Raw genomic sequence first — 21619 nt, forward strand, 5'->3', positions numbered from 1 at the left:
GGTATCGATCATCAAAGGCAAGCCCATTTAGCTGATGTCTTTTCTGAATTTGCCTGGGTCGTGCCATTGACTTCTAAATCCAGCACTGAATTAGTGCTAGCCCTCAGACTGGTGATGAAACAAAGTGGTAGTCACCCTCTTCGATGGAAAACCGGCAAAGGCACTGAATTTCTGAACCAAGTTTTCCCAAAAGAATGGAAGAAACGAGACATTCATTTTTTCACCACCGAGAATCCCGAAACCAAAGCCAGCGTAGTGGAACGTTTTGAACACACTTGAAAGAACTCATGTGGAAATATTTTACGCATCAACACACTCTCAAGTACATCAACGTCTTACCGTACTTTGTTCAAGCGTACAACCAATCTTACCATCGGGGCTACGAATATGCCCCCCAAAAGTGACTCCCATTAACGAAGTGACTTTTTAGCGCCTGTTTGGTACGTCACCGACGGTGGCTGTTCCCGAGAAAGATGGAGTGTTGATGATGAGAAATTTGGTGCGCATTTCCAAAACTAAAACGCACTTTCGACAAAGGTTACTTACCCATCTGGACCAATGAATTGTTTCGTGTCACTGGACGAGTGCGTGGCCGTCATCCTGTGGTCTATAAATTGGAAGACATGAACGGGGAAGTTTTAAAAGGAACGTTTTACTTACCTGATTTTCAACGTGTAACCAAAAAAGAAGTTGAAGTGTACGACATTGAAAGCATTCTCGAATGAAGAACCCGAAAAGTGGGAAAACGACCTGTAAAAGAAGTCAAAGTACGTTGGAAAGGATATCCTCCCAGTTTTGATTCTTGGATCGCAAGTCATCGACTATAAAAAGAAGTGACCATTATATCCTTCAACACCGCCTCAGCTGCCACTACCACAGTGACCACTCCTTCACCCAATTCTTCTCAACAAGATATACAAAAACAACTCTTGTGGGTGTGGTGTGGAGAACGTGTGCCTAATAGGCAAATTGTCTTTTTCTGCCAAATCTTTGTGGTGTATTGTGCCATCGGTGCTGCCATTGCTAATTTGAGTTTGCAACAAGGAGACAAACAATTGTGGACCGTTTTACTGAGCAGTTGTATCGGGTACCGTTTTCCCAATCCTTCCCTGAAATACTCTTCTAACGGGAACCACGGGAGCCTTTTGCCCAACGCCAGTCACCACCCCAACAACAACCACCACAAGAACCCTATTGTAGATACTCCTCTCATTTCGAGTGACCCCTAGGACAGCAGAACTCTAAAATTATGAATAACAACAACCAATTTTACTTAACGTCACCGAGTGACAGTTCCATGGAGGTGTTTCCCAACAAAACTTTCATCTCCAAATTACCTCAGGTTATCCAATTAGATCACGAAGCCCATTGAGAAGTGGCTTTGGTGGAAATGATTCACCCTACACAAATCCAAAACATCAGTAAAAAGCAAAGTACATTCCATGTTGAAACCCTAAACAAACAAATGCAACAAGAGTTGACTGCCGAAAATAATTATTTTCCTATAAAGACAAAACCCCATCACCAGACAAAGCTACCTTAAGCATATATGAGATGCAAATTCCGGAAGGCTACTTATTTAGTGGTCAACATTTGGTGGACACGATTGCCAGTATTTTCAACGTTCAGTTTAGCAATGTCCTGACCAAACTGAACAAATCTGTCACGATTGAGTACCATAAAGTAGCTCGATGCCAAAACGATGTCCATTACATTTGTTCCTGAATTGTTTGACATTTTGGGTGGAGACCTCACACAGGCCACCAATTCCATAGACAGTAACAACAAGGATCATGTTACAAGTATTTTAAATCCCCTGTAGAACTGTACCAAGGACTGAATTTGATCTTTGCGTACTCCGATGTGGTGGAGTACAACGTGTTGGGACACGCCCCGTACCTTTACTGCGTGTCATTCCTTTCAAAGCGGATTCTACCACGACCACTGACGATGAAGGTGGAAACAACTAACACGTTCACCGCGAATTTGTACATCCTCACTATCTGCTCGTCAGCAAGTCGTATTTTGACACTGTCAACATTGATATAAAAGGAGATCTGCGGCATGATTTTCTATACATCAAAGGGAATGTCACGGTGAAACTCCATTTTCGAAAACGATTCTCTAACGAGTTGTGAGTCATGTATCCAGTGTAACAAGGAGTCGCTCGACAACGAGGACATGGTTTAGGAGATATGTTAAATCAGCCTTTTGTTCGGTGGCCCCCGTGTTGAAACAGACAGTGACACGAGGATTGCACGCTTTGAAAGATGACGCTTTGACGCACGGCAAAGAATTTCTCCAAAATTTCATCATCGACAAACGAAACCTTAAAGAAGCTTTATTCAGAGGAGGCAAAAACGTCTTGCGTCAAACGGGCAAAGAGATTTTGGGATGACGAGAAACTCCTATAAAGACCCTGAACGCTGCCGAGGCAGGCATTCCTGCTTCCCTGACGCAACAGCAACGACAAGGCAGAAAGAGACGACTAAAACACCCCTCCAGAGGTCTTCACTCTCATAAAGCTAGAAAGACCAATAAAAGAAGAACCATTGGAGCCTTAGACGTTTTTGATTATTAAAAAGAAACAGAGAGAAAAAGACAGAAAATGATGCACCGAGAGTCTTGCGTCTGTTCCATGTCGAGACTTGATCTGTTTGCCATGCTATCTACCATGATGACGATGCAAGAATCCCAATGGGTTGAATTTCATTCTGTCTTCTTTTTGATGGATTCAGGTCCCATCGAGTTTGACATCAAAGGATAACTCGAAGATTACACTGATCTGAATAGCAGTTATGTGTACCTGAAAGTCAAAGCTCTAGATAAAATTGGAGGTAATATAGACGATAAGAAAGTATCTCCCGTCAATAATTTCATGCATTCTTCGATCAGCGGAGTGGGCTTATAACTGAATAACAAACTAGTCATCATCAGCATGGATACGTACCCTTACCGAGCCCACCTGGAAAATCTCTTGACGCAAGGAACAGACGCTAAAACACCCATCTGGATTCCTGCGTGCTATGGAAACATGACGACGCGGCAAAGTTCGACACAATATCAGATGATAATGTCGGATTTGCAGAGCGACGAAAAAAATTAAAAAATGGACAGATTTTAGAACTAATGGATCGCTTGCATTTGGACATGTGGTTGCAAGGGAAGTATTTGCTGAACGGGGTGGATGTCCGCCTGAGACTGAATAGAAGCAAAACCGCTGTCCATTTGGTGGCTAATACTCTTGCTGACAATCCAAAAACCAAAATCGAGGAAAACCGACTATACTAGCGACGCGTGAAAGTGTTACCTAAAGTGGGAAACGACATCATTCACACTTTGAGTAGAACGACCGCCAAGTATCCGATACGACGAGTAGAAGTGAAAACATTCACCATTCACAAGGGAGAGCAATCCATGAATGAAGATCATCTGTTCCAAGGACAGTTACCCAAATGTTTAATCACTGGTATTGTCTGGAGTTCAGCCTTCAACGGAGCCTACGATAAAAATCCTTTCAACTTTCAGCACTTCAACGTGTCCAAGATTGAATTCAGTCGCTATGGCAAGACCTTGTGTACCAGACCTTTCGAACCTGACTTTAATAACAAGACTTACTTGAGGTCTTACTCATACCTGTACGAAGCCACCTGACAGTTAGGGACTAACATCAGTCACGGCATTACGCACGAAGAATATAATGGAGGTTATGCATTGCATGCTTTCGATTTCACTCCAGACCAAGGCAGAGACGAATGACATTTCCACCCTATACAATCCGGCCAGATTCTCGTGGAACTTCAGTTTAAAGAACAAGAACCTGATCAAACGGTGTATGTTATATTGTATGCCGAATTTGATAATACGATATAAATCAGCATTTTAAGAGAAGACATTCTAGACTATTAGAAGTATGGAAGACACTTATCCCTCTTCGAATGGTGAAGAATATATGGAAATGGAATGGGAAGCCGAAACGGAATGGGGAGCAGAACCCAAAGACAAAGACGAAGTGGTCATAGTGATGAGGCCCAGATGTCCTGAACAAGAACAACATTTAGTCTCCTGTTTTGCCAAACACCTGGCATAAAAAATTACGAAATTTGTCAAGAAAGATTGCTATGGATGTCAAAACAGTCATCCCAGTCATGTTAAATACGATAAATGCCTGATGCCGAGTCAAGAAGAAAAATTGACGAGTATCTGGAGGACTCTTGGGGTCCCATCTCGGAAGAAGCAGTGTTTCATCAGTGGTATAAAGACTTGCGTGGTCATTCCTCTTCTCCACTGATTGCTCTAGAGAGCCATCACAACGAATTTCTCTTGGCTCAGAGTGCAGAGACAAAGAAAAGAAACGGTTACTTGTCAGAGATTTTTAAGAAAAAAGTCCGGATTGAATTGATGACTTTTCATTACCTGTGAAACTAGAAAAAAAATTTATACCTGGGAACTTTATTACCTTTTGAATGATAGTTAGTATACCTCTTCTTGGAATCCCGTCGCGTGTGCTAAAGATGAACTTCCTCATCGCAAACCTCAAGACCATCAAGCTTATGTTATCAACACGGACGACAGTCATCTCCCAAGATCCCACTGGGTAGCCGTTTACTTCCCTAAATAGGGTTGTGTAGAGTATTTTAATTCGTATAGAGTACCACCTTTGGAAGACGATATCATCAACTTTATGAGAAGAAATGCCCAGACGACTTGATTCAATAATGTGAAATTACAAGGCACATATTCCATGGTGTGTGGACAATATTGTGTGTATTTTCTTCATCAACTCAGTCTTGGATATCCCTTAGAACATTTATTGACTTATTTTGATCGTAACTCTTCTAGAAACGACGACAAAGTAAATAGATGGTTTTGTGACGATTATGGTTTATCTTATGTCTTTAGCTAGGAAACGTGGTGAACATGGCCCAATGACTTCCCTTCATGGAATCTAACTTCACTTCACATCTTTGTCAACCTTGTCAAAATACTTTGTTTGTTTGTTTGAAATTGTTTTATTGTTAGTTGTTGTTTGAATACAAAATGTTGTGTTTTGAAAAATGTGTCTGTCGTTTGCTTTCAATTTTTTTTCTCTCATTATACATGCTCTTCGACTTCTCTCTACACCTCACCCTAAAGATCAGAAATCATAGCGTTCAGACCCCAAAAAGTCGTACGGATGTTTTCTATCGCGTCATCGCTGTTGAGCCATATAAAGTTTGTCACGGAATGGTGTAAATGTTGTTAATTAAATACATGTACTCGGGTTTCGTTTCTTTTCTCTGTACAACGATACCCGAGGGTGATTATAATATGGTCTATGTATTTCGAAATCGTGAGTACGATTTGTCCTGTGCCACACGTGCAAGGTGCTTTTGATAAAGAATAACGAAAATTCTAAAGGTATAAATACGTTACTACATGTAAAGGACCTTTACAATACTAATGTTTTTGTCAGCAAGCGGCCTGCTAAAAGGATTCGCACAACTCCAGCTGTAGGGGTAGGTAATTTTTGGGTTTTAAGTGATAACTAGTGTATTACCATATTTGCCTTTGCATGTTTGTTATAGTTTTCTTTACATACCATAATGCGTGCATTTTTTATTCTTGTTGCGACGTAGTGCAGGACTTATATTGGTAATGTAAAGCTACATTTTTTAAAAGAATTGTTTACTATTGTCTTATCAAGCAGGGTTAGGTTTACTATTGAACCTCTGTTTTGTAATTGCCATAATAATATAATCTTTTTTACCATGTATAACGTCCTTACGTTATGTCTGTATCAAGTGTAGTACACTGTATCGGGTATATTTTCAGCTGAGTGAGAGTGAGTTTTTGATGGTAGGAATATCCGGGGTGTCCGGTGTTGTCAGAGGGTAGAAACGTCCGTGTGTCCGGAGCGTTTAAGGTGCCGGAGCGTCTAATGTCTAGCGTCCGGAATGTCAAGAGTGACTAAGGTGACCCAGCTGTAGAGCCGTCAAAGGACCAGGGGGTCCGGAGGGTCTAATATTTCAAGTGATCATAGTATTCCGAGGGTCCGGAGTCTATATTGGTTGTGAAATTGATTCGGAGGAGCTGTGGAGCGGATAAGGTGCACGTGTGACGGAGTGCATCTCCACACATGTATTTTTAGCTGTATGCTAATTTTGGGTTAGTAAGACCCAGTGTATTATTCAGGACTGGAAGGATAGATTGTATATCCGTTCTTGTTTAGTGACATAATTTGGCTACCTGAGCGAATACATTTTTTTTTACTATGTGTAAACACTTACATTGTTTACTATTTGAGTGAACTATATTCATTTTTCCATTATTGAATCATTTGTGAAATCATTATCCTGTATTTTAGGGTTACTGAACTAAATTTATTTGTATATTTTTTCCATCTTTGAAACTGTGCGTTTTTATGTTAAATAGATCCAATATTTGGATTATAAATACGCACACATCTTCATAATCCACTACTCATATAAATCGCCATATTAAACCATATATCTGTATCGTCAAAACGTGTTCTGTTGTTAATCCGAGATATCCCACCCGGTTATCTTGTTACAAAGCTAGGCAGTCTCCAGTCTGACTATCCATTGTTGGCTCGTCAACCTATGAAGATGCCTTCTGAGTCAGATAAAACTAAACGAAGCCTATAGGCATTTACATGGTTTCAGGCAAAGCCTGATACCCAAGCCTGAAGAGATAGAGAATGTCAGGATGCTGAAAGTGGCCGAAGACCTTATAAAAGAGGTCTTCAGAGAGGAAATCAAGAAAGAGAAATAAGAATGGACGGATAAGTACAGAATTCAGAAGCACAGAGAGAGAGAGAGAGAGAGAGAGAGAGAGAGAGAGAGAGAGAGAGAGAGAGAGAGAGAGAGACTGACTTCTTTCTCTTTCCGAAGAAGCAGATCTTATCCTGTGGGAAAGCCTTTCGACATACGGAGACGCAATCTTAGACGATGAAAGATTGTCATAATCTCCGTCCACACAACAGCCCTTTTCAGATCTATCGCAATACTATAGAAAAGAGATACTAGTCAAATTGCCAAAATGTGTGCATTTGTAGTTTAAAAAATAGAAGTATGTCTATAAACACTTCTTTTCTTTGTTTTATGAAAAAATAGATATGTGCATATCAGCACTTCGTTTTTCTGTCTTGTCAGACAGTGCATGTTTGTGTCTGTAAGTAAAAAAGTCAACGTGAGTGTTTATTTTTGGTCCGCGCGTTCCATGTTTGTTTGGTGATGATATGGTAATTGTCAGTTTTAGTGTCAGAGGATGTTTTCTTTCACGTCCGTGCTTCAGGGATATAAAGCAGAGCGTTCGTCAGTCTGGCTACCCATCGTTGATTTGTGAACTACCAAGAATGAGTAACGGAACTGCTAAATCTTTTAAACATCAGATGCACATGGAGGCGATTGCAGAAAGTACAAGAATTGAAGAGGAGGAGGAGGAGAGGAAATAAGAAGAAAGAGGAGGAAGAACGAATTCTGTCTCAGGTCCTGCTAAGGCCTCTGTGTGAGGTAAAGCCTGAGATAAGGACGCCTCACCACAGCCACGTCATCCACGGCCACTGCCTCTGCCACCAGTACAAAGACCAGTGGTTCGCCAGACTGAAAACTGGAAAGAGGAAATAAGGAGACATCATCATTCCTGCGGATGGCATAAGAGAAGACAGACAGAAGTCTTCACTATTCCACAAAGTAAAGGCTGGGATGTTGAGGCCACTCATCCCCCTTCTGCGCTTCCAACCACTCAAATCAATTAGAACAACGACTGGAGCCGCCGATGTATCTGTGGTGCCCGGCCTAGTAGATGTCACCATTAACCGGGTGCATCTGAAGTTCTGAAAAACAGTCCTTCTCAGGGCTAACCAGATCTCTGTAAAAGAGACTTTATTCAAGTTGCCAATTTGCGTGAATGTGGAGTAGTGGGACTATAAACATTAACTCCTTTACTGATGTGTGTGTGTGTGTGTGTGTGTGTGTGTGTGTGTATGTGTGTGTGCGTTCGCGTACGTTTGTGTGGATAGTAGATATCGGTGTGTTTTTTTAGCTTCCCTTCTGTGTGGATAGTATATGTTGAGTTTTTTACATTTTCTTATATGTGGATAGTAAACTGTGTGTTTTTGCGTTCTCGTACGTTCGTGTGGATAGTATATATTGGTGTATTTTAGCTTCCCTTCCGTGCGGATTATAAATATTGGGTTTTTTCCCCCCTTTCCTTCTGTGTGGATAGTAGAGTGTGTGTTTGCATGCGTTCGGGCATGTTTGTGAGAATATTAGATATTGTGTGTTTTTCCCCTTCCCTTCTGTGTGGATAGGAGATAATATGTGAAGTTAGTGTAAGGTGTGTTTTCATTCACGTCCGTGCTTGAGTCAGATAACGTTGAGCGTTCCTCATTCGCGCCATTCACCATTGAAGGGTCAGCCATATCGACACAAATTTTGACAAGATGAAAAGGTAACAGGATATTATAGACAATTTGGGAATGATAGAGGATATGCAACTGAAACTAGATGATGATTATTATTAAAGTCCACATCGAGTGAAAATGGAGATCAACAATCTGAGAAAATCAAAGGAAATGTTGAGGAAAGAAAAAAAGAGGAAAAGAAGGACGAAGAGGACAGAATGCAAATGATAGAATGGTACGAAAAGATAGAAAAAAAGAAGAAAATGAAAAGAGGAAGAAAGAGGAGGAAAAGGAGAAACAGGAGGAAGAAAAGAATGAGCTTAACTACTCTGCTCATGATATACCGAACGTATTAGTCAGGTTCCTTCCTTCGTGTGTTTTCTCACCCTCTTCAACTCGATATGAACATCACACAGCCATTTCCGTCACGTTATCAAATAATCCTTGGATGTGATTCGTCGCCATTGTGAACTATATGTTGAATTACTTTCTTTTACATGGAACAACATGGCGGTGGAAGAGATAAAGTCACAATCGGAATAACGTCGGCCTTTGCTGTTGTGGCATATCTGGTAAACTCCGCCAGAGGCGAAACACCAATCACATCAAATTGATGTGTATTCCTACAATTGCTACCGAACTTGATTCAAAACCTGGCGGAAATGGCCGAGCGATGTTCCGATCGTCTTCAAAGCTGACACTCTTTCGGAAAATATCGGTGCTTGGAGGTTGTTTTGACCAAAGGGTCATCTTAACATTAGTACATTGTCTTTCCACATTAAAATACGAGTCCGTTGACTGGATCTCAACAATTATTTACTAACAGGGATTGAAAGCCAATAAAAAAGGCATAAACAAACATACAATGTAAGACGTTTTAGATGATCTTGATTTTGGTGTATTTTGGCCTGTGTCGCGCAATACCTTGTATTGTCACCAGTAAAGAATATTTTACACTTTCCTCCCATGCATTGGGTAAAATCACATTCTGCATTAAATCCGTTGTAGTGAAAAGATCGCAGGAAATGCAACATGAACTAAATGTAATCAAGTTCAACAAAGCGCACAGGTTTCTCCAGATGGCATTTAAGCTCCCAAATTTACATCCTTGTGATAGTGGCGTTATCTTCCCAAAGGGTGCTCTCTGCTACGCACTCTACCGTTCTGTGACGCTATCGGTGTATTTTTGCCTGTGCCGCGCAATACCTTTTTACATTTTTCTCCGATGCATTGAGTAAAATCACATGTTGCATTAAATCCGTTGTAGTGAAAAGATAGCAGGAAATGCAACATGAACTGAATGTAATCAAGTTCAACAAAGCGTACGGGTTTCTCCAGGTGGCATTTAAGCCCCCAAATTTACATCCTTGTGATAGTGGCGTTATCTTCCAAAAGGGTGCTCTCTGCTACTCAGTCTACCGTTTTGCACCATCGCCACTAAGTAAGCGACCGTATTGTCTGGCGATATACTATTTGGATATTAGTGTAACGCCGACCTGCGTGCCGGACACGTTTGTATGTCAAGTCTAAGAAAACAGTTCAAAAACACGTTTCCCATTAAATGCATTTTGTTTTCATTGCTTAAAAAAATTAGTCTAATATGTTTCTTGATTCTAGTTTAAGTTTAGCAAAATTCTTCATAAAAGTGTGTTATTTGCAAAAGGTAAAATGTCCCTGGTCAGCGGATCACTTCCTTGTCATATAATCAGTTTCGGAATTCTTGTCTCTTTGGTTTCGAAGCTAAGTATATCTTGCATTTAGTCTGCAATTAAAAAATGGCTAAATGAAAGTGAAAGGTTTTTAAAAAACACTGGAGCCTATGAAGTACGCACTTCACTACAGGTCTTACTTATTGGAGACACATTTTACTAGTTACCGCCCTTTGATATTGGCCTACTAATTTAGGACGGACACTAGCGAATTGCAGCTATTCACAATCATTTTGGAAATAGTCAGTTTGCTTCTTTGTATAAGCTTCTATTTTCATTCAAACTGATTAATTAAATTAAAAAAATTCATTAAAAAAGGTATAAAGCTACATTCACTGGAGTGGTAACGTCCCGAAAAGTAAAAACACGTTCATTCGATCAATGGCGACGAGTGCGGAATAAACGAAGCGAAATGACGAACAAACACGAGATAATAAAAGACTGACGTTATTTGCAGTTCATCTAAGTCATTATTATGCCATATCATTGACTTGTTACTGACCATTAAGATTGTTTTTATACTCTCTCTCTCTCTCTCTCTCTCTCTCTCTCTCTCTCTCTCTTTGTTTCTTTTTTTTCTCTCTCCATCTCTCTGTGTTTGGACCTATGAAGGTGAAACCGAGAGACAAACCGGCCAACAGAGAGAGAGAGAGAGAGAAAGAGAGAGAGAGAGAGAGAGGTGAAACAGAACAAGATTTAAATTTAATTTTCTCTTTCATCTCTTAGAGATTATTTTTTTGGAGGGGGGGAGGGAGGTGGACGGCGGGGAACCGCAATTATCTTTCCTGCATGGATATTTTGTTTACTTTTACCTCAAGCTAAGTTATTTTTGTAGCTAATCAAATGGATATTTTCTGTTGCGATAATCCGAGCAATACTTTTTTTCTTTTCTTCAAGTTATTTGATGGCTTGAGAATTTTGGTTTGTTTTGGTTTGGTTCTCCAAGAACTTCCCCTCTCACTGAAAATTAAATGTTTAAAAAAAGTGAAAATTTATCACTGATCTAAAGAGGATGCTGTTTGACAACCATAATTATATGCGTATTCATACGCCATAGACGATTCACAGTCTGATATTGTAACAAACCTATAGTATGTGCCATTTGTGTTTACTTCTCCGTCTATAGCTTTCTTAGACTTTGTGATTCGTTGTTTGATTATGGGAAGCCGGTGTTGCGGATATATTTTTCAACCTGACGTGTAGCGCATTAACGAGAGGGGGGAAGCGGATGGGACGGTTGCGTAAGAGGTATTGGGTCGCCTAAACCGCTGTTAATTGTTTTTTTTTTCGAAAATGATCACAATTGTGTGTGTTTAAATTTTTTCTCTTGAATCCCGACGCTGAGTCTGAATTGATATGTGAAATCTGAATGATTTTTAAGCGTAGATTGTTGTCCCCCCAATGATTTATCAAGGACAATGAACATTACATACCTGAAAAATGCCACTGACGCGTGAGAGAGATCACACACATTAAAAACAGTTTAAAAAAATAATCCCCGTCCTTGATTTTTATCAAAGGTGGATATTTTTTTACTGACAAATCGACTAAAATCAGTGAAAAAAAAGAATATCTGATACACTTTCACTTTCATTTCTACGAATGACTCTAACTTTCATTTTCATTACCACTGACAGCTTCTGACATAATTTTTCTTAATTGTCTTATGCGAGTATTGATTGTCTTATTTGCTTCGTATTCACGAAATAGTTCTAATCTAATTGTTTTCTATTGCGAGAGAGAGAGAGAGAGAGAGAGAGAGAGAGAGAGAGAGAGAGAGAGGCGAATTACCCCACTTCAGTTTCGTTTACTGTAGCCAACGATTGAAACATGGAACTTTGAATTCGCTTCACAAACTTGTATTTTGAGGATGGTGTGTACCCACCTTCGTATTTACGTTCTTGTAATGTTTCATAATCAGAAATAATTTTTTTAGGATTTAGTTCATCAGATATATTTGTATGCCGTCATGTTCTAATTTTTTAATAGCAGAAATAATATCAATGATATTTTCATAGTTCATTATATAGTATATAACATTTCGTTAAATTATATTTCTAAACCATATGATATAATACAATTGTGTAAAACGCAATCTCTAGATTACTGAAAAAAATATTTCACTTACCTCTACCAACTTCAGTCCAAACTGATAGAAAACATTTATGTGTTTTTATATACAGATGTTTCCAGTGATTTACGCGAGTTATTTTGGAAAAGTACATGATGAGTTATTTGGGGAAATTAAGTGATGAGTTATTAAGGGAATTTAGGCGATGAAATATTTTGGGAACGTACATGATGAGGTATTTTGGGAAATCACATGATGAGTTATTGGGGAATTTACTCGATGAGATATTTTGGGAATTCATATGATTCACTGGAAACACTTGTGTATGGCTATAAAAGATGGAGAATCGCGACAGTTGGCAGAGGTAAGTGAAATATTTTCTGTCAATTATCATGTAGACATTTAAGTTGTATGATCGCGACTGATACAATGACATAAAAAATAATTACTTAGTAACAAACGAGATAATCCTTGATAAAATCGATGGGGGGGGGAATAATGTTATAAAACAACCGAGACAGATGTCAGCGCTAGAAGTTGATATTATTATTTGTACTTCCTTGAAATATAATGCCGTTGTTGTAACACAGGCTGATTAGGCCGCTCTCTAAAGACCGTAGTTATTTACTTCTGTGTTTATCAGATTAACATTATAGTAATAGGTGTTTTATCAATTCCTTCGTTTTTCCAACCGTTAGCTGTGATTTTTAGGAATATACCCCAGAGACTCGGACAGAAACTTCGGAGAGTTTCTCTTGGGCTACACTCCGGAACCACAAAAAATATTTATTTACAAGTATTCTGAAATCTATCTCCTTGACTCTGTCAAGGACAACGATAACTCTATCAACCACGTTACATATCCGCATCAGAGTTATTCCCTTTGATTTTATCAAGGATCACAAATTAACATTATAGTATATTTTATTCGCGACTTTTTGTACTGAAGGCACGCAGATATCAAAATACTTGGCAGCTGCATTCATCAATTGAAATGTTATTTCTTCACCAATGGTAGTATTTATGGATTTAACTGCCCTACTTATAACAGTTTTACATTTTCCAGTATTTCCAATTGAGTAATTTTCGCTCTGTGTAATAGCTTGTCAGTCATCCAGAGAGTTATTGAGTTTTTCTCCGTCAATATGGTCAATCAGAAGACCATCTTTCATCACCCCAAAGAAACATTCGTATATAAATTTATGAGAGATATTTCTTCCCCCTTCGGCACCTAACATGAGATAACCGGCATTAGTAACAAAACCGACTGTTTTTTTAGTCGACAGTTACTGATTACACCATCACGAGATGCTTCATGATTCTTGATGATAAATACTTTTTGCTCCATTTATATCTAATATTATTTGTCTAAACTATAATTTGTCTTCACAAATCTAGCTATATAATCTTCAGGTTTTCTTATAACTTTATCAGAGTGTTTGATGTTGTCCTTGACAGAGTCAGCGTTGTTATTTTTAATCATAATATCGTAATGCACACGCGTGGACTAGCGTTGTACCAATATTTCCACGAGATCGAAATTAAGATTTTACCCAGACTCTGGGGGAAATATGTTTGATTTTATTCACGAAATAAGTAAAAACGATCCTGTATCAGTATGGCTATTTAAGAGTTCAGTTGATGAAAAATATGATCAATTTGTGCGATCTAACGGGGAAATAAATCGTAAAGAATCTCTTCATGAAGAAATGAAAAATCTTGCGCAGAAATTTTAACAGAGAATACTGAACAATTACTAAATAATTGTTTCACCGTTCCGTCAGTTTCTGCTCGCTTTGCAAGAGAGAAAAGTTCGTGGAAGCCAACACGAATTGAATTTCTCGAAGACGTGAAATTAAGTTGCTGTGAACACGGACATGGTGGATTGTGAAATAGTAAGTATTAACCCGACAACGTTATCTCGGTTGATATGATCGCGTGTTATCTGGGAAGTTTACTTGGTTACGGAGAATGTTCTGGATATTTTAAAAGATTTGGACACCCCACACACGAGATGACAAGAATATCAATAAATGGACCACTACCCGATTTTGATCTAACTGGATTCGCCCGTATCGAGTCATTCTAGTTTGCTAAAGGTCTTCATCCGATCTGTTAAGTTTGGTTTGGTAGGCACTTTTCAGAAAAAAACATTGGGCACCAATAGTTTTATTACGATATATGCTCCATGCAGCGATGTTGATATCTTTGATTGTAGGTGTAGCAATTATATCATACCTTCCTCAGACCGAAGTTTGATTACCACTACAGCAGAGTTCTGATGATGAAAATAAAACCGCAAAAGATCTCGGTAGAAGAATAATCGGTAAATTTACTCAAGGCGGGGCATATGATCCTAAACAACATTATGCACAATTAATCATGGATGATGTTGAATATGATTTTATAATCGCCGATGCAACAAAGAGAGATATATTTTTAAGTCGAGAAAACGCTTACTTGTCTAACAGAACACGATTATGTACAATTGTTGGTTATATTGATGGTGAATCACCTCAGTTTACTCATTTAGGATCTTCAATCTTGCATATGTTTCTATGAATTTATTATCTATGATAAATATATTCCCTACTACTGCATTCAGAGTTGCAACGGATTCATTTTATATCGAAAGAAAATATTCAGAATTGCTGACACAATTTACAACCACTGATGCATCGTGCGGTGAATGGAGAATAAAACAAGAAATGTTATATAATTATTCTGAATCCGCAGATGCTGAAAACAAAGATATTTCTTACAAAAATAATCAGATATCAGAATTATCATCTTCACCGTCTGTGTATGATCTAGTATCCAAAAACAAGACGGTCTATCTAAACGGAGCGAGAGGTTCTGGTAAAACATCTCGAGTGATCGAATTATTTAGACAGAGTTCGGATGATATGGTTGTTTTAACACCTACACACAGAATCGCAAGAGAAATGAGAGAACGAGAAGTAAAATCATGTACCTATCATAGCTTTTTCTGATGGAAGGGAGACACATGGACTCCTGACCGAATGGGCGAGAAATATATTCCAAGGATCATCCTTTGGGATGAAGTATGCACAGTATCTAAAGATACATTAAAAATGTTTCTCGAATGGCTGTTATTGAAAAATACAGCTGTGATCATGTGCGGCGATCATGGTCAACCACCGCCATTTGTTAGGCCATCTCCACACGAATGGCTAAAGAATTATGTGGATTCTGGAGATAACTGATGATCATAGATCTCTTGATCCAGAATTAAGGAAGTTGAATAAGTTAATCAGACTACAGCCGAATAAAATTCAATGTGAAACAATGCGTAAAATAATTTCAGAAACTTCTGTGAACGATTTTCTGCAAATGTGGAGACCAAACGATTTAATAGTGGCAAGTAGAAAAATAGTTCGTGATACACTTCAACAGCGGTTATTTCAGTTGCATAAAGAAATGTTTTCAAGTCTACGTGTACCATTGTGTTATAGACCAGCTGATATACGATGACAGAATATCGACGGTAAAATATCAGGACAGACTGAGAAACAGAATCTCGTATTAAATGATGTTGTTGCAGTTGATGTCACTGTTGTTGAGGATGCGCTGAGCGATGATAAGACTCCATGGACACTGGGATACGCGATGACAATTCACTCATTTCAAGGATTAACCATCTCTTATACTCGAGTTTAGATTGTCGATGATTATATCGAATGGTCAAATTAGTTTATCTTGCAGTGTCTCGAGTCAGAAAAATATCTCTGCTGCGGAGAATTGTCATAGACACTACATGAACCATTGGTGATGTCCTCGATAAAAGTCGAGGTGACAATGATATAATAAGAAAAAAATTAGCTGGTTATGAACAATGTGACAAAAAACAAACAAACGCGACTTTGGTCTAGATGTTGAATTTATCATGACGTTGAGACAAGAGCAGAATAACCAATGTGCGAGCTGTAATACAGTAATGTTGTGGCGATATTCAAATAATTATCCAAGACAATTTACCGTAGACAGAAAAGAAATTAGCCTTGGTCATACACGCGAAAATGTGATGCTGACCTGTCTTGAATGTAATCGACGTATGGGTGCTAGTTAAGTGATCGCTGTGGTAATGGTGTGTCTTCAGGAATTGCTTGTAATTGTTCGCGTGTAAATCCACGTTGAGGAGCAGTTGAATCTAATCTGTAGATTGCGGGTCTACCCGTGGATCTTGCCACGCTGGAAATTTTATGTGTCGTAATACTCCAGACAGGATCAGTTGCTCTTTTTGTACCACCTTCAAGTTCACTGGGTTCATGCAAATATCTTACAGTAACATTACCCAGCACTGGTTATTTTGAAAAATCCCGTCGTTGTACGGGTATATGTTCTTTTTTTTGTAATTGCATTGATGGGTTTCATGGCAGCTGTTCGAGTAATTTCATTATTTAATGCAGCTATCACACTTGGTAATCTTGCAACCCACTCGCGAGGTCTTTTGTCTTGAATTATTTCCTTCGCATACTGGTATCCAAATGACCGCTCAGCAAGTGTTCGATTAAATCGTTCAACAATTGCGTGATCGCGATGAATTGCAGTGTGTCCTCGTCTGATTTTGACGTTATGTTGTTTCATCAATGATGAAATTGCGCCCTGAAATTCTTTGCCAGGATCAACTTGTAGCAGCTGTGGCCGTTGTAGACCACCATGTCGATAGATTAGTTCAAATGCAGAAGCTACTTCAGTTGCTGTTTTAGTTAATAGCGGCTCTGCTTCTTTATACCTACTTGCAACGTCAGCGACAGTTATCGCGTATTTGTATGTTACACGACGTCTTCCAATTTTAATAGTATCATGTGATAAAAACAAAATATCAGCCTGATGAACTTCATTTGGAACTCTGACATCAAAATGTGCATGCTGTACAAATTTAGGTAGTAGTAGTTATATTTACCATATTGCCAGTCGTGCTAACCATTTTTCAGCAGCAACACATGTAACATTTGCTGCGTCGGCGAGTTTACTAATCGCTGCTCTACCCTTCCAATATCCCCTTGGACTATAATAAATCAATCGACTCCATTATAATAATAATCGATTCATTAATTACCAGCTCCTAATGATAGTTTACTCTTCATTGCCTATCTTACTAACCAATTAGCTAATGATTCTTTTAAAGATTTTTTTTCTATGGAATTTAGCGCATGAATTAATTTTACATCTGCGATATGTCTCTGCTGAAGATCTTTACTTTTATAAGCTACATCATGAGCGTGACACGCTTTATCAATAGCGTTTACTGGATACTCGCCAGGCCTTGGCTGATCTTGGTTATCGAGTCTGATATGAAGTCTAGTACCAAGACCACAGTAATTATATCCTGGAATGTGTTTTTCTCCTGGGTACTTAGCCCATGGTGTTCCTGGTAACTTTGTTAGCTGCGCGGCAATATCAACTCCCTTTTTAAAATACTTTTTGGATTTGAAATAAATTTAAATTTCTTTGTACCACATTTTCACATTTACCCGTAACTGCTGATCTGTTTTTTTTTTGTTGTTGTAATAATTGTTAGTACACTTGTGGTAGTACACGTCTTGCATTTTACACAATATAAATCCATATTATTTATTATATTTCTACATCATGGATTTAATTGATTTTTCGGCAACAAAAAAGCGAGAACCGGTCAAGCATCATCCAGCATTACCAAATTCTATCCGAATGATTATAATAGGTCCATCTGGAAGTGGTAAAACGCAACTGCTGCTTAATTTGATAATGAGATGGCTCAAATGGAACAAGTTGTATTTAGTCGCTCCGTCTGTAGATGATCAGCGATGCTACGATGTACTTAAAGACTTGAATGAAAACGCAAAGTTGTTGGATGAAAACGTTGATGATGTTATTGAATTTATTACTGATATTAATGAAGCGCCATCTGTAGATGATATTGATGGATTTATTAATAATTTAGTTGTATACGACGATGTAATGCTGGATAAGAAATCATACCTGCTAGAATATTTTCACGCGGTAGACATGAAAACACAGATGTAATTTATGTTACTCAGCGATATACACAAATACCAAAAGTGATCAGAGACAATTGTAATATTTTAGTTGTATTTAATGGTGCTGATACATATACTTTGATAAATATTCATCAGACTTGGTGCAGCAGAAATATGGATATAATTAGTTTAGAAATTTATTTAGTCAGGATCAGTCGACCCCGCATGGATTTATAACCAGAAACTTACATGACCCACGATCGCGTTATCGTATAGGTCTTGATAAAATATTTGTATAGTAGCAGCAACGAGGGCGCTGTCTCGGCACCCCAGTCACCGCCACGATCATTTTTTGTGCGATTCTTTTGCGATTTTCAGGAAAGCTTATTCTTGCAATTCGAGGGTGAGTCAATTAGAGGCTGTTCACCCTCTATGTTGCTGTATTGTATTCGGTAGTGATCGACTACTTCAAACTTCAGAACATTACAGCGATTTTTGTTCCTGAAGGATTGTGTTTTTCATTTTACTTCATTTAATTAATAACAAAAAAAATGACTCGCTCATTCTCTGCGAAAGGTTCTTCACATAATTACCCACATTAGATATTGTTTAATTACGTGTTTCCGAATCCTGATCAGCTAATCTTTCTACATGAGAAGAATACATATTCAGAGTATTATTTTGTTGGCATATATTTATGTGTGTAAATATTGTATATCATTCAAAGCGGACCCGTAACACAAATACAAAATTGTGTGAGTCATAATTTCTTTGAATTTGCCAATGCTATTCAGAATAGTCCCAATAAAAACGCACCTTTTCCATTCGTGAGTAAACTAACGAAATTGAAACGAAAGTCCGTAAACAAATTGATTTTTTTCAAATTGATGGTTTCTGTACTCAGTTAACAGTAATGTTTGAGGTGAAATTAATGGTCCTAATGTGGAATGACAGACATACATAATACTGATGCTTGATGTTTTTTTTTTTTTTTGGGGGTGGGGGTGGGGGCGGGGATGAGAGAATTTAGATGACAGGGAAATCCACTAAATGAACACAAGTCCCATCCAAAAACCTTTCCCCGGCTTCTGCCCTTCGGGCCTCCCATTCTGGCCCTTTGGGTCATCATTGTTGCCCGGGGCGCCATTTACGTTTAATAGTCCCTAGCGCCATTTATCCTTAGTACGCCACTGAACCCGAATAATTAGCCAATTTCTCGAAACAGACGTCATAATGTACAGTATTCACTAGACTTTAGAATCGAATAGATTAATTTATTTAGATTGTATATGTGTTTAGTAGCTTGAAATGGGGTCAGAGCAGGATAAAATGTTTCCGGATTGCATGTCGCCAAGTAGTTCCAGTCTTAATCTATAGGTGGTGTTGTTTGGCTGTGCCTTTCAGTGAGAATTACTCGTGACAGGGACCAGTTTTTACCATGGAATAATTGGGAAGGAGTCATTCCTTTATTGTGTTGAGTGAGAATGTAATGCGGTTCGAGACTGTCTTTTTCCATTGGCCCGGAGCTGGAATCGGAAGTATTAATGCTCAGCTGCGAAAGGCTTAGTGGTGAGCCATGCAAATGTGAAACATGGAGAAGCTATGTAAATGTGAAAATATAGTTGCATTATTTGTGGTCATTGGTTGATTAGAGAAAATTGTTTGTGGTGTCTGCGGGTTATGGAATCTTCCAGTTGACAACGACTATTGTCTTTAAATCCTTGGAAATAGGGGAGACTATCCAGTCAAACTCACGCAGGTACTTGATTCCCTCGATAGAGAGACCCCTTGCGCCTAACAATATAAAAACTGTACATAATTATACACGTAAGAATACGCCATAGGCGAAACACAATTTAGTATACCAACATTACATAGGAAAGACTGTACCAGTTAGGAATTTACGAAATTTTATAACTAAAATCGTCATTTCTTTTTTCAACTTCAGGGCCTGGCCTATATCCCAGAATCTACAGGCCCTAAGCCTGCGTACCAGATCATGTGTAAGACTCATGGCCAGACGGCGGACCTGTGTTTTACCATGCCAACCACAGAACTCTGTCCCTGTGACACCGGTCTTTCTTGCCACGTTTCATTTGGAAGTCTTGGTCACTGCAGATAAGCCATGAATTGTGTTTGGAATAGGCTTCATACTGAACCCCATAATAATTTAATAATATTTTAATATATATGTTATTTCAATGAATAATATAATAAATATAACACTAATGTTAATTGCACGCAAAATAAAGGGGCATCTGGAATTTAAACGGGTTACGTACCCACAGCTAATAAGAATTTTCATTTGATTAAATCATCGTTTAAGACAGCCTAATTAACAAAAAGAGTGATCTCTTGCGCTTCCGTTCTCCTTCGAAACCTTTTATTTAATGTTCATTTTCAATGGATTTTGTCTAACCAACGTGAACTTGTTTGCAGATAGTAATCGAAAACCAGACTTTGTTTATGTATGTAAGTCAGAATCTCAGACACGATATTAAAATAGGAATGAAGACTTTATTGACTAAACCTCCTTTATATACATCCCCACTTGACCGATATCGCAACACCATTTCTGAAAAAGCAAGTCATCTTAACATCTTAATGGAAAATTACAGTAAACTGTAAACACGTTCATTTCCAGTACTTCCTACTGTCATAACCAAGGCTAAGTCTTGAACTCAGATTTAAAAAACCCAACCTATTTATAATTTATAAACAAAGCAAGAAACAGATACACACTAAATCTCTATTCTTAATCACGGACAAAGTTAAAGCAAACAATACAAATTAAATATACATAACACTTCCCCTTATAAAGAAAAAGAACGATTTATGAAATAAAATATTCTTATGCATATTAGTCATGAATTACAAAAAAAAAATATATGCATAGACATCACACACCGCCTCAGCAATATCTGTTTTTGTTTTTCATTTTGTTAATGAAAGTAAGGGGATAGTGATCATTGAATACAATAATCGGAGGAGAAGTGTTGCAAAGCCAGTATCAAACCCAAATCGACCTTGTCGATTGTGGAATAATATATCTGGGGGTTGTTCAGCATTTCTTAATATAAAAATAGCATACTGGATGATTCACACCGTGTTGTCTTCATGAATCAATACGTTACCAACCCCTATATCACTTGCATCAACAGACATTTTAAATAATTGACTTAACTTTGAAACTGAAAGAACTGTTACACTCTTAAATATGGCCTATAAATATCCCTGACATTTGTTAGACCAATGAAACTTGACTTTCTTATTCAACAAATTGGTCAGTGGCTCAGCAATTTTGGAAAAACCTTAGCAACATTTCCGATAATATCCAGTCATACCCCAAAACCGCATCGGCTGCTTAGTACTGATAGGCGCTGGGAATTCAAAAGTAGCCTTGACCTTCACTTCTACAGGTTTAACATGACCGTGTCCCACGATATGT

At 38.3% G+C, this 21619-nt stretch overlaps 1 protein-coding gene across 1 annotated transcript in view; it reads left to right on the top strand.

The window, feature by feature from the left end:
- LOC149785963 (uncharacterized) overlaps positions 1-20689 on the top strand; it is a 39268-nt gene extending 18579 nt beyond the window's left edge. The window contains exon 3 of the mRNA XM_089978130.1: positions 20120-20689. Coding sequence (XP_089834256.1) covers positions 20120-20293 — 174 coding nt within the window. The 3' untranslated portion in view covers positions 20294-20689. The remainder of the gene's footprint in view (positions 1-20119) is intronic.
- Positions 20690-21619: the final 930 nt, after the last annotated feature.

The sequence above is a fragment of the Sinohyriopsis cumingii genome, chromosome 12 (genome assembly GCF_028554795.1).
Source record: "Sinohyriopsis cumingii isolate HCF-2022 chromosome 12, ASM2855479v2, whole genome shotgun sequence".
Taxonomy (NCBI): domain Eukaryota; kingdom Metazoa; phylum Mollusca; class Bivalvia; order Unionida; family Unionidae; genus Sinohyriopsis; species Sinohyriopsis cumingii.